Source organism: Rhagoletis zephyria, unplaced genomic scaffold (assembly GCF_001687245.7).
Source record: "Rhagoletis zephyria isolate East Lansing unplaced genomic scaffold, Rhagoletis_zephyria_1.1 Rzeph_scaffold_02954, whole genome shotgun sequence".
NCBI classification, from domain to species: domain Eukaryota; kingdom Metazoa; phylum Arthropoda; class Insecta; order Diptera; family Tephritidae; genus Rhagoletis; species Rhagoletis zephyria.
This window is the reverse complement of record NW_016160038.1, coordinates 20,401-35,526: the sequence shown is the minus strand read 5'-3', so window position 1 is coordinate 35,526 and position 15,126 is coordinate 20,401. Positions and strand designations below refer to the sequence as shown.

General features: G+C 38.0%; 1 protein-coding gene across 1 annotated transcript in view; it reads left to right on the top strand.

The window, feature by feature from the left end:
- Positions 1-11,196, top strand: part of LOC108368105 (uncharacterized) — a 43,997-nt gene extending 32,801 nt beyond the window's left edge. The window contains exon 4 of the mRNA XM_017622868.1: positions 11,064-11,196. Coding sequence (XP_017478357.1) covers positions 11,064-11,196 — 133 coding nt within the window. The remainder of the gene's footprint in view (positions 1-11,063) is intronic.
- Positions 11,197-15,126: the final 3,930 nt, after the last annotated feature.

The following is a 15,126-nucleotide window of genomic DNA, read 5'->3' as shown; positions in this document are numbered from 1 at the left end:
GTTTAGTTTTTCGCATCGTGTTTTTACATATTCGTAATTTAAATTTTTTTAATCAAATCAATTGGTGGTAGTTCATGATTGTGTGTGGATTAATATAACAACACTGAGGATTTGGCAATAACATTTTTCTTCTATTAAAAAACAACACTTACGGGGCAATGTTTATTTTAAGAACAACATTTTTTTCTATGAATCAAAATACTTTAAGCATTGTTGACGCCATTTCCATTTGAATGAGGAATTAGCGTCAATGACTTTATTTCCAAATTTTTGTTGACTTTATTTCGCTTTTGAAAAGGCGCGAAATAAAGTCAATTGACCTTATTTCCATTGACCTTATTACCTGTCACCATTTCTGTAGCATTAATTATGCAATTTTCTTCAAAAAAGGTAATTTAGTGAAAAAATTAAATTTTTTTGTTTTTTAGTATTATAGTAAATATAAAAAATCAGAAAAATTATGAACATCAACTGAAAGATAAACTAATCATCTTTATTTTGACATCATTAGTTGTTTAATCGGTTATGTAGTTCATAAGATATTGATATTTCAAAATATCGAAAAATTTAACTTAACCTACTATACCTTCTTAATTTTTTACTTGCGCTAAATAACTTTGGTAAGGTTAAAATCAGGGTTGTTGCGAATATTTTTCCGAAATAAAAGTCCTTTCCGCTTAATAAACAAACCGCCTGTCCAAATTATACAAATTTGGTATCATATGAAAGAGGACTGAAATAGCTTTTAAACAGAAATAGCGAACGACCTCTATTTATATTTTTTTATAATTTAATACTAAAGAAATGCATATACCTGACACAAGATTTGATTTATGGTAATTAGTTAACATTTTTTATTGAAATATTTTTCAATATGTGGCTTTCTTCGTTTAGACATTTCAGTTTTAAAGCTATTTAAATCCTTTTTCATTTGTTACGAAATTTGTTTAATTTGGATAATATTCGCAACAACCCTGGTTAAAATCAGCATGAGGAGTTCTATCCAATTACATTTTTGGTTTGTCTATAGCTAAACAGTTGGTATTCTATACTTTTTGTAAAAATTTAACATCACATTTGACATCAGTAATAAAACGGAATGTCAATCATCTGACACCGAAATTTGACGACAGTCTTTGACATGCACTGCGGTATCGACATTTGGTCAGTTTTTAAAATGTAATGAAAACGCATTTGACATCAAATGAGCAGCTGTCAGATGAAGGCAGTTTTTGATGTCAGTGATTTTGACCTAATGAAAACCAGCTCTTAGACTTTCTTACTTGTTTTGTTTTAGATTTGATATTCCTTCTCTTCATCGCAAGTAACGGGTGATTTTTTTGAGGTTAGGATTTTCATGCATTAGTATTTGACAGATCACGTGGGATTTCAGACATGGTGTCAAAGAGAAAGATGCTCAGTATGCTTTGANATTCGGGCTATTCCGGCCGAAATGCTCGAAAAAGTTGCCCAAAATTGGACTTTCCGAATGGACCACCTAAGACGCAGCCGCGGTCAACATTTAAATGAAATTATCTTCAAAAAGTAAATGTCATGGACCAATCTAACGTTTCAAATAAAGAACCGATGAGATTTTGCAAATTTTATGCGTTTTTTTTAAAAAAAAAGTTATCAAGCTCTTAAAAAATCACCAAAAATTTATCGGTTTGATCTGAGATTATTTTATAATTATACTTTTGTATGGCTAATCTCCTTTTCTAATTACAGATAAGTGAGTTAAGAGCGAAAACGGTTTAATTTTTTTTATTAATTTTAATTTTTAATTTTTTTAATACATGAAATTTTCGGTATGATTGATAAAATATACTTGTGACTGAAGGGCGTTAAAATATCTAGAAAACACCGCACTAATTTTTGTTTTTGAGCTTGTAGTTTGAGCCTTTCTATTTGTATATATTCCTAAATTTAGTTTTTCTTTTAGGAATTTAATCTGTGGCTTCATCTGTCGCTAGGTTTACGTTAAAGTCATGAATACATATAACATACCATCTTTTGTTTGCAAAATGGGAAGCGCAATTCATGTGTTCGGCATTTCCTCTTACTCTCGTCTTCTCTTTGTGGAATCTTGTATTAGCTCTGATTCAGTACTCAATGAACTTACAGGTTTTTATACGAACTTGCAGGAAGTTACGGGAAAAATGATCGCGTACTCCAATGTAATGAGGGCGATTTTTTAGAGTTGTGTAGAGAATGGAGTTGCAAGATTTTACTCGATGCTTTGTTTGTTCCCGTACTTTTGGTGTTATTCACTTTTTACTCCCACTTCATAATTTTGCTCTTTGACATTTTTACAGGATTTTACACGAAAAGTATTGGTTCAGAGCTATTATGTCATACATACATGTGCACATATATATATATATATATTCTTATATGTTCATCAGTTATCAACGGACCCAGTTAAAATGATTTCAGAAGTTTTAAAATGTTCGCCTTGCTTTTTTATCAATATACTAGCTGTACCCTGCCACGCTTTGCTGTGGCATATTCCTGTTACATGGACGATAATTTAATAACGAAACAAAGCATACGTTTCATATGAATTTGATTTTGTAATAAGTAATTGTGTGCACACATCATATCAAGGATATTTGGTTTGCCGACATGGGTACACGCAACATCTGAGAAGCAATCGGCATCTAAATCTAAACCATACTTTTCCAAAGGTTGACCTTATTATTGAGTTCTGGAAGTCTGGTGAAAGAGCAGACCAGCTCAAGCAACGACTGCTGTCAATACCACTGTTATTTAGTTGAAAGACATCCTTGTGCTTCGCAGCAAGAATAGCTCGTTCACTAAGCCAGTTCCTATAATTAATTTTCTTAATTAAACAACATTTTTTCGATCAGTTCTCCTTTCTATATTTCTAAGTTGAAAAAATTATCAAACAATAAAATTCGTCTTAATCTCTCATTGACTGGTAGCTTTCCGTTCCCAATGTCCAGTAATTATGGCAAAAATACCTAGGCTGCAGTGTATGTATGTATGTTCGTCTTGTCGCAATGTTGACTATTTCAGGCAAGCATTTATCTCGTCCGCTAGTGTTAGTCGAGAAACTACAGACAATAGTTGCGTTCCCTAACTCGCAAGAAGTTGCAAGAGTTTACAGGATTTTACCAGAAAACGTTCCCGTACTTAATACTCTGGTAAATTAGGGGGAAAAATGGGAGAGTAAAATCGGCCCTCTCTTTGTCAGAAGTTGCAATATTTTCCACGAAGAGTTTTTGCTGTCTTGTAAAGTGTCAAACCATCAGCTTTTCAAATGATTTCAAATTTCAATAAGCAAAAACAAAAGTGCATCTGCATTTTCACCTTATCAAATATATCCTAGTGAAGAAATATCAAGTTTTGTAAGTATTTTTGTTAATTTTCTGGTATATTTGAGCAAAAAAGATAAAAGATAAAAAACTGTTATGTAAACAAAAAATGGTGCCCACGGTGTATTTGACAATTTTACCAGTTTTTACCCGAATAGCGTTCCCGTACTTTTTGGTTTTTCTCTCTTTCTTTGAGAGCAATTTTGCTTTTTGACAGTTTTACGGGTTTTATCCAGAAAAGTATAGGAACGAAACCAATGTTTGCCCAAAATCTCCTGCGAGCAATATCAATGCATTCCTGAATAGTTGAACGTTTCCACGCAAATCTCGCAACAATCGATGAAGAACCTCGAGCGATTTTTTATGTGCCATGGTGGACTCACCCCAAACAATGAGTTAAAATTTTTGTAATACTTTTTCCATACGGGATGCTCTGGAAATATTGCACGTGGGAGTTTCGATGATTTATATGTTCAATGGCAGCTCAGGAGTTGAATTAGCAATGCTTCCAATGTAGCAGCAATTCCAGACGAAGTTATAGCTAAGATAATGTAATGTTTTGATCGAACCGTTCCCAGAATCCATCTGATAAGGAATGTTTTCCTAGTTCCTCCTGACGCATCCAAAAAGAAGATCCCCCAACTTTGTAATTTATCATTTGCCTCTTCTTATTTGGAGCTGTAACCGCGAGTTTGGCCGAGTTCGACAAAGCACGCCAGTTGTTTCTCTCTGTGCCAACTGACGCCAATTGGGAATGCCACGTGAAGCCAAGTCCCTTTCCACTTAGTCTCTCCATTGCATTGGGGTCTCTCTCTTTTTCTGCTACCACCAGCGGATTGCGAGTTGAATACTTTCAGACCTGGAACATCAGTTCCTATTCGAACGACATGGCCAAGCTAGATGAGCCGCTCTATTTTCATTTGCTGCACTATGTACATTTCGTTGTAAAGCTCATACAACTCATCGTTCCATAATCTACGGTACTCCCCATCGCCAATGCGTAGAGGCCAGTAAATCTTACACGAGATCTTTCTCTCGAATACTCCAGAGCCGCCTCATCGAATGTTATCATTGTCTAAGCTTCTGCGCCATATAACAGCTCGGACATGATGAGTGACTTATNACATGGCCAAGCTAGATGAGCCGCTCTATTTTCATTTGCTGCACTATGTACATTTCGTTGTAAAGCTCATACAACTCATCGTTCCATAATCTACGGTACTCCCCATCGCCAATGCGTAGAGGCCAGTAAATCTTACACGAGATCTTTCTCTCGAATACTCCAGAGCCGCCTCATCGAATGTTATCATTGTCTAAGCTTCTGCGCCATATAACAGCTCGGACATGATGAGTGACTTATGGAGTGTGGTTTGCTCCGTCGAGAGAGGACTTTACTCCCGAATTGCCTACTCAGTATAAAGAAGCACATGTTGGCTAGAGTGATTCTGCGTGGGATTTCCATGCTGATATTTTTATCGGTGATAATGCGTTCCCTAGTAAACGAAATTCACCACTTTCCCATTATTTTATGACAGGAGATACTGCTTCGTCTTGTCCTCGTTTGCCACCAGGTCCATTAGCTTTGCTTCCTTATCCAGCTTGGAAAAGGCAGAACAGACTTCGCGATTTCTGTTACCGATGATGTCGATGTCACCAGAAATAACACGCTCTTTTAAAAAATGTTCCTGTATGGTACAGTTCCGCAGCTCTTATTATCTTAACATTTGCAGCATGCGATCGTGAATGCCCTTCTGCTTTCGCTTTAATTTGGGAATCTTTGATCGGGAATAGGAGTTCACAATAGTAGTGATAGTCATAATCATAATAATATATTCTCATGTTATTCAAAATTTCTTTATTCGCACGTGCGTAGTAGGCTATGGCAACTCCAAACGAAATTGTTTACGATTAAAAGTTAACTGATTTATATTGCTAGGGAATGGTGCCAACAATTTTAAGTTTTCATTAAGTATTTTTTCATGGGATAGTTTTTTGTTTTCGTTACTCTTTTATCATTTTGTTATTTGTTTCAGTAGTTTTTAACCGACTTCAAAAAAAGGAGAAGGCTATCAATTCGTCGGAATATTTTTTTTTGTGTATGTTACCGCGTAACTTTGGACCACGTCACCGATTCCCAGATGATCCCATACTAATTTGGTTTAGATCCGATCATTGGATCATGAAAAAATTACCGGTACTATTAAATTTTTATATCAGAATTGCAGTCGGTTGTGTTTTGTGCTTACAAATTAATTGTTTATTAATTTTTTTAATTAAATAATTTGTGTACCAGCTCTTCGTTGATAATATGATCACTTGGTTTGATAAGATGTTGTAAATTCTATATATATTTAAACTTTTCAGATTTTGGATAAGTGGAAAGATTTAAAAAATGTCTCTAGTAAAGCTNCAGAATTGCAGTCGGTTGTGTTTTGTGCTTACAAATTAATTGTTTATTAATTTTTTTAATTAAATAATTTGTGTACCAGCTCTTCGTTGATAATATGATCACTTGGTTTGATAAGATGTTGTAAATTCTATATATATTTAAACTTTTCAGATTTTGGATAAGTGGAAAGATTTAAAAAATGTCTCTAGTAAAGCTTTCCCAAACACTTTTCGTTTGGAACCAGTTATGTAATATTTAATTTAATTTCAATACTTTCAGTCTTTCCTTTTAGGTAGGTAATAATTCTATTAAAAATATTTCCAAATCAAGATTTTTCATATACCTTTCGTTTGGCACCCATAGTGTACCTTAAATATATTTTCCATTGCAAGTCTTCTTAAAACCCTTTAGTTTGATACCCACATTGCAATATTTCATTTATTTAATCAATCCAAGACGGTCCACCTTAAAGCTTAATAATATACATATGTAACAGTTTTACTGCTTTGAGGTTGAACTCAATTCTATTGAAAAGAGCGCGGATACTTATTTTCCCCTATTCAACCAGGAACGACCGTCAGCCGCCACCTATCGCCCGTATCCGCTTTACATTTGTACATATCCATACATAAATAATGTTAATAAACTAATTTTTCGTTGGTTTATTTATTTTATCGCTTTATATTGGTGCAACATACTAAGCTATCGAGTTCATATTTTCAAAAAGGTGGCAACTCTCCTCAAAAATATTTCCAACAGCCATCTACCTTAAACCTCTTTAATTTAATACCTTTTTTTTAATAGGGTCATTTATTTTATCAATTATGCAAACTGAGTTAAATTTTCAAACCGGTGGCAACCCTCCTCAAATATATTTTCGGCTGTAAACCTTCCTAGGAATCTAAAGCTTGTTACCGACATTGCAATATTTCATTTATTTAGTCAATTTAACAGAGATAAAATTTTCAAATAGGTGGCAGACCTCTTCCAAAATATTTCCTACAGTCATCTTTCTTAAACCTCTTTAATTTGGTACCTATATTGTAATATACCATTTGTTTTATCAATTAAATTTAGTCAGATTTTCAACCAAGCGGCAACCCTCACATGGCAATACTTCATTTATTTTATCAATTTAATTGAAATACAATTTTCAAATAGGTTGCAACCCTTCAACAGTTATCTTTCTGAAACCTATTTAATTTGACACCTATATAATAAGTTATTTATTTTATCAATTAAATTGAGTTAAAGTTTCAAATAGATAACAACCCTCCTCAAACATATTTTCGACTGTAAGCCTTCTTAAAAATCTAAAGTTTGATACCCAAATTACCGTATTTCATTTATTTTATCAAAATAACTGAGTTTAAATTTTGAAAGATGCGGCAACTTTACTCAAAATTTTTTCCAGCAGTTATCTTTTTTAAACCTCTTAAATTTAAAATCAATATTTTCATATATCATTTATGTTGAGAACATGATCGAGTTCTCCGAATAAGTCTCCACCTCCGCCAACGCGGCGCTCTGGCAACGCCGTATCAGTGTGGCCAAAGGACCACACGGCTGCCTTATCGACAGGCAACGTCACCGCACACACAGCAACATCGACACAGTCGAAGAACCACCGCCGCCGCGTACATTTTGGAAGCCTGCTCGCGTATTATTTTTTCGATTTTTCATCCCGCTCTTGTATTTGTTGTCACAGAAAAATAAAATTGAATTTTTAATTAGTGCAACCAAAAAAACAGTGCGTGTTATTAATTACGCGGTGAAGCTAACCCCAAAACATGGTCCTTTGGTGCCAAAAAAGCAACCCGCGACATTGAAATAAAAAAATTTAACAAACATTTAACATCGATATGTACATACGTACATAAGTGCAGTGCACATACCGGCGTACAAAAAAAATAAAAATCCTAAAGTTAAGGAAGAAAACACAAAATCAAATTTAAACATACATACAAACATAAATAAGTGTAGTGCATTATTTATTTAATAAAGCTGTGGCACAAACCGGGCTTCCTATACCACACACATATACGGGTGACGTAAAAAAGTGTACAAAAACATAAAACGTTTACCAAGCGAAAATAGACACGGTTACAAAATTTCAAAAATACATAGTAACACAAATTAAAGAACATTAAAGAAACAAAAAGTATACATATTTGGAAAGTTCAAAACTCATACATACACGAACACATATTTGAAGAAAAAAACTAAAATAAATAAAAATTATTTTAAATTAAAACAAAAGACCGAGGATTTATACGAACACACAACGAAAGGAGTAAAAAGACAACGAAACATCAAGAGTAGCAACAGGAACTAAAACGGCTCAACACCAACAACAAAGTCCGGAACAACAACAACAAGAAACAAGTACACTAATGTCTGAGTGAGTAATACCCACATGTACCCTGCAAAAATCGCGACTACTCCATGCATGCATGTAAAGAGTACTCCCGAAGGACCAAGAAGTACTCCAAAATTAACCACAATTCATATAAAAAATATGGTCCAATTAACATTGCGATGTCCTAGGGCATGACCATATACTCCATCTCAGCATTACATCAGAATAGCACAAAACTACTCCTAACATACTCCAATGACATTGTCGTTATATTTTTTCGTTTGTACACGCTTTTGTTCTTCACTTCGCAGATGCTTTTTTTGAAATGAATAAAAACCAAAAACAAAAATTAAAAATTACATGTTGCCTCTGACGACATTCGAACCCGAACAAGCTGGGAGCTAAGAACTAACAGCTAGCATCTCTACACGTTCAGCTACAGCCAGACATGCAAATGTACTTTCAAATGCTTAACTTCAATCACATTTCGTTAAAACACGAGCAGTGATCGGGTAACAATAAGCTGGTGCAGAGACACGAGTTGGTCCGCTACAGCATGACAGAGGAGCACTTTTGTAAGTACTCCAATATACCAAAAATAGACTACATGGTCCAACGATTTTTGCAGGGTACATATTGAAAATACATATATTGAATTATATATGCATATGTATATTACCCTCCGATCAGAAATTACGGACCCCGTTATAGCTAATAATTTTAGTTCACAACTGTACAAATATTTATGTACATAAAATCGTTAATTTTGCACCCTTTCTTTATACGCATGTACATATGTATCTACCAGAAAACCCAAGACAAAAAATCCGTTGTCAAGCGCATTTCCTTTACATACAAGCGTTTTTATTCTTTCTCAAAAATTATTGCAAAAAAAACGGTGAACAAAATTAGCTATATATTTCTTTATTCCTTCTAACGAATAACCCGTTGCCCAGTTTATGTGCTCACCGCTATCTCAATATACATAAGTGTACCCAAAAAAAAAAAAAAAAAAAACAATAAGTTCGATGCTCAGCAAGCACCTGTTGCCAATATAAGCATATATATATGTATGTATCTAACATATGTACATATGCATATAGGCACCCACGCTTAAGTTCGTTGCTCTTATAATAACGGAACTTCGAAATCTCCAGCATCAGATTTCCCTGCAAAAATCGCGACTACTCCATGCATGCGTGTAAAGAGTACTCCCTCCCTGCAAAAATCGCGACTACTCAATGCATGCGTGTAAAGAGTACTCCCTAAGGACCAAAGAGTACACCAAAATTAACCACAATTCATATAAAAAATATGGTCCAATTAACATTGCGATGTCCTAGGGCAGGACCATATACTCCATCCCTGCATTACATCAGAGTAGCACAAAACTACTCCAACATATTAACAATGGGCATTGTTGTTATATTTTTTCGTTTGTACACGNAAAAAACAAGACAAAAATTAAAAAGTACATGTTGCCTCTGACAGCATTCGAGCCCGAACATGCTGGGAGCTAAGAACTAACAGCGAACATCTCTACACGTTCAGCTACAGCCAGACATGCAAATGTGCTTTCAAATGCTCAACTTCAATCACATTTCGTTAAAACACGAGCAGTGATCGGATAACAAACAATAAGCTGGCGTAGAGACACGAGTTGGTCCGCTACAGCATGACAGAGGAACACTTTTGTAAGTACTCCAATTTACCACAAATAGACTACATGGTCCAACGATTTTTGCAGGGCTACCACTGCCCATTTATAACATACATACATATATGTATTCGCAATAAAACATACCAAAAACAATATTGTACGCAATCCAACGCACTTGGTGAGTGGATTACGCTAGCAAAACCTACCCTAACAAAGTAAGTGTATGCACATAGCAGCAGGGAATTGAGGAAAACAACATCACGTCATCACCGGCGACATATTTACATACATATTTTACATACATGTACTTTGTTATATCGACAAGTTCATACATATTAGCACAGCATTTGAAAGGGCATTGGTACACCACAGTTATTATCGGCAAATATTTTTGGTTTTCAATTTGCTCAACCCAGAGCCAACAACAAACCACACGCCTATATACATATTTCTGCTTGTAGTCAGACGCGCTGAGACAAGTGCATATTATCCCAGCAAACAAAACAGCGGGACTCGAAATAAAACACAACCCAGCGAACAATCATAAATACACATATCAAAGTATAATCAAATTTCATTCTATCAAGATTTTCAATTTTATTTCACTAATTTTTAACCAAAGAAGAAAAAATTAGCGAAAATGCCAAAGACTGCAGAGAATACGAGCCCCCTTACATCTGCTGACCACTGTTTAAAATAATTTATTTATGCCAGTAACCAATTAGAGGTTTACTGTTCAAAATGGTCCCCTTCTCAAGCAACCGACTTGTCTGAATTTTTACTAAAGGTAAAATTAGAGGACCTTGAGAAAACATGGGCAAAGGCGCTAGAGTCCCATAGAGAAATCAGCTTCTCCGATAGCTATAGAGAACTAAGCGGCTCTGTCGAACAGAAATTCGCTAAATGCATGGAAAGCTATCAAAAATGTAAATCCGAAATTTTAGAAGCTTTAAAGCTTTTTAGTACTGCTAGCACCAGCCAACAAGCAGCTTCCAACCACCCTATAAATGATTCCCACTCCGATGGTTTTTATCTTAAGGTACCACCGTGCGACACCGAAGTCTTCCACGGTGGGTACGAAGACTGGCCAGCATTCAGAGACATGTTCACGGCAGTCTATAAAAACCACCCAAAACTAACACCTGCTCAAAAACTTTACCACCTACGCCTAAAAACAAAGGGACAAGCGGGGCTCATGGTAAAGCAAAAAAAATTTCGAGCTTGCATGGGAGGCGTTGAGATCACGGTACGAAAATCGTAGGATATTGGTCGACAACCAGCTGAAAACCCTATTAAACCTGCCTGCAATATACACAGAAAACGGAGAACAACTACAGAATATGCAGACCACAATCAACAATTGCATGTCAATCCTAGCAACACAAGGAATCCCAACAACGGACTGGGACCCAATCCTGGTATACCTGTGTTCATCCAAACTGCCAAGTGAAAGCCTTTCGCTATGGGAACAGTCCCTCAGCTCCCGGAAGGAACTACCGCTTTGGGCAGATATGAACAAATTTCTGACCAGCAGATACGAGGTAGTAGAAAGGTTAAGTACCTATAGACCAGGCAAGGCAAGACCCCAATTTTCGAATTTTACACCAATAACGGTGAATCACAACTCGACCCCCCTCAATAAAAATAGAGCTCATGCATATCATACGGAGTTCAACAAAACCGTCTCTTGTAGATTATGTAATCAAAACCACGCGATGAAATCTTGCGTCAGGTTTAAAAATCTTTCAGTATCAGACCGCCTAAAATTCGTGAGAGAAAACAATTATTGCGAAAATTGCCTTTCCTTTTCACATCTCAAGAATGAGTGTCAGAGCAGTTTCACGTGCGTCTATTGCCAAAAGAGGCATCACTCTTTACATCATACGCAGCCCAGGCCACAAGCCGACACCCTTAGCAGAACGGACAGCGAGCGGCCCTCATCATCGAAAGCCGCCGCAAGGGCGTCGTCAGCCGCAAGTCCCGCACAGGAGACAAACAAAGTTTCCACTCACTTTTCGAGTGACAAAGGAACCACCCTACTACCAACAGCAATAGTCCCCATATACTTTGCTGGCGAATTCCATAAAATTCGCGCCCTAATAGACCAAGGTTCCCAAAAAACNCAAATATCCGGAATGGGTGGAATGGTGGTAAGAAACTCAAATGAGATCTGCGAAATAACATTTTGTTCATCAGATTTAGCCCTAAAAGTAGACGCACAAGCAATAATACTGCCAAAACTCACTCACTTCTTGCCCACAGCCAAAGTATCAAGTATCGATCTCGGAGAATTGGCGGATTTAACATTGGCTGACCCTGATTGTTTGACACTATCTAAAATCGATGTGGTAATAGGAACAGGAAGAAGTTCGCCCCACCCAGCCACGATCAGAAGATGACGAATACTGCGAAATGCTATACAGGACAACCACAATCCGCCAAGAAGATGGACGCTATGTAGTAAAATTGCCATTCAAAGCGGAATTCCCGGAAAACCTGGCACTCGGTCACTCCCGACCAGCAGCACAGCAGCAGTACATCAGCATCGAGCGGACCCTAGAAAGGAAACATGAACTACGAGAGAAATNACAGCAGCACAGCAGCAGGACATCAGCATCGAGCGGACCCTAGAAAGGAAACATGAACTACGAGAGAAATATTTTGAAGTCTTAAATGAATACTTGACCATGGATCACATGGAACACGCCTCCCCTCAAGAAATAGTAAAAAGCGGGAAACATTTTTCCTTTTATTTACCCCATCATGCTGTCATAAAATCAGACAGCAAAACCACAAAGGTGCGAGTTGTCTTCAACGCCTCCAAATTATCTCACTCTGGCAACTCATTGAACGACATTCTCCACACAGGCCCCATACTACAAAACGACCTAATGCTCGTTATTCTCAAATGGCGACTATATAGGTTCGTATTCAACGGCGACATAGAAAAAATGTATCGCCAAATACTAGTTCACAAAGAAGACCAAGATTTCCAGCGAATCGTCTTTCGCAAAGACCCTAATATGCCTATAGAAGATTTTCGACTGAAGACAGTCACATTTGGTGTTAATTGTGCACCATATTTGGCAATAAGAACCCTACACCAACTCGCTGAAGACTGCCAAAGCGAATATCCGCTCGCAAAAAGCATACTTTTACATGAAACGTATGTTGATGATATTCTATCAGGTGGTCACGATATACAGTCCACTCTAAACGCGATGACCCAAGTTACCGAAGCCCTGAAATCAGCAGGATTCCCTTTGAGAAAAATGTCGGAAAACCACCCGGAAATTTTAGAGCCAATTCACGACTCAGATCTATGAGATGTCGATTTTCTCAAATATCAAGATGCAAGCTCCACAAAAACGCTCGGAATCCAATGGAATGCTCTAACAGACACCTTTACATATGCATACGACCTACTTTTAGCAGCGCACTCATGCACAAAAAGACAGATTTTATCAGCAGTAGCGAAATTGTTCGATCCCGCAGGATGGCTAACGCCAATAATGATCCTTGCAAAAATGCTGCTACAGCAACTCTGGATGGAGGGAACTGATTGGGACGAGAACATCAAACCCGGGGCCCTTCAAAAATGGAATGCCTTTTACGAAAATTTACCCAAAATTGGGAACATTAATATTCCGCGTTGGGTACAGTATACCCCCGACAAACCCATCCAACTGCATGGATTTTCAGATGCCTCCGAAAAAGCCTTTTGTGCTTGCATCTATTTAAGAGTACAAAATAGCGAAAACACGTTTTCATCGCATTTGTTAGCCGCTAAAAGCAAGGTAGCACCCTTACAAACCGTAAGTCTTCCACGGTTAGAACTCTGCGGGGCAGTACTACTCTCCAAGTTAGTAAAGCAACATCGAGATGAGCTCAATTTACCCTCCCACGAACTCGTACTTTGGTGCGATTCCTCCATAGTACTAGCGTGGCTAGAAAAACCTCCACATACTTGGAAAACTTATGTAGCCAATCGAACGTCCCAAATTCTCCAAAACGTGAGCAATGCGATTTGGCGACATGTTTCCAGCAATGACAATCCAGCGGATTTGGGCACACGAGGCTGCAAACCACAGGACTTGGTGGGATGTCCACTATGGTGGGAAGGACCCAACTGGCTCATACGGTCGTCAACATCGTGGCCGAAAGCTGTGTCCCACCTTCCAGACCCCCGGAAAAGCGACGCGTAGAGGTATTTCACACCATGGAAGACAAGGATATGGATATACTCGACCGGTTCTCGTCGTTTTCTCGCGCGCTCAGAACCGACGCCTATATGTTTCGTTTCATTCGGAAGGCACGAAAACAATTAATCCCAGCCACAGTTACCCTAACCCAAGAGGAAGTCAAACTCATCATCCAAACCCAACGAACTCATTATGGGGACACAATAGCTCTGCTGGAAGCTTCGAAGCCAGTCAGCAGAAAGAGCCCCCTTTTGACATTAAACCCACTGTTGGACAAAGCAGGAATAATGAGAGTAAATGGTCGACTTTCCTATGCCGCCCTCAGCTACAATGAACGGCACCCAATTATTGTACCCGAAAACTCTCGTTTTTGCTGTCTTCTTTTAGACTTTCTCCATTCGACCCTACTACATGTGGAGAAACAGCTGATGGTCCGGATGGTACAGCAAGAGTACTACATCCCCCGTTTAAAGAGGAAAGTAAAAAAGTGTATATTTCATTGCAAAACTTGCACCATCTATAAACAGCAGATGAGGTCGCAGGTAATGGTAGCCTTGCCACCCGAGAGATCAACATACTCCTTGCCCTTCCACACAACAGGAGTCGATTTCGCTGGCCCGTTCTTAGTAAAATCGTCCCCACTTCGACGAGCTTCATATGTGAAGGCGTATGTCTGTGTGNACAAAGGCCGTTCATTTAGAGCTGTGTTCCGACCTCAGCACGAACGCCTTTAACGCAGCCTTTGCATGGTTCATCGGACGTCGTGGCATACCTCACCAGATCCTCTCCGATAATGGGAAAACCTTCGTTGGTGCCCAACGAGCACTACAACGAGATTTCGCCACGTTCCTCAATGCAGCAGCTACAGACGTCGCAGAAAGATATGCCCTTCATGGATTCTCATGGAAATTTATACCGCCATACGCTCCACACATGGGAGGTCTATGGGAAGCCGCCGTGAAGAGTTTTAAAATACATTTTACAAAAGTAGCGGGGGGTCAAAAATTCTCGTTTGAGGAACTCGCTACTCTTCTGGTTCGGATAGAGGCGGTCCTCAATTCCCGACCGCTCTCCCCCATGTCAGAAGATCCGCAGGATCCCCTTGTGTTAACCCCAGGACATTTCTTACGCGGAGCACCACTCCTATCACTACCCGAACAAAACGTTGAACATCTTTC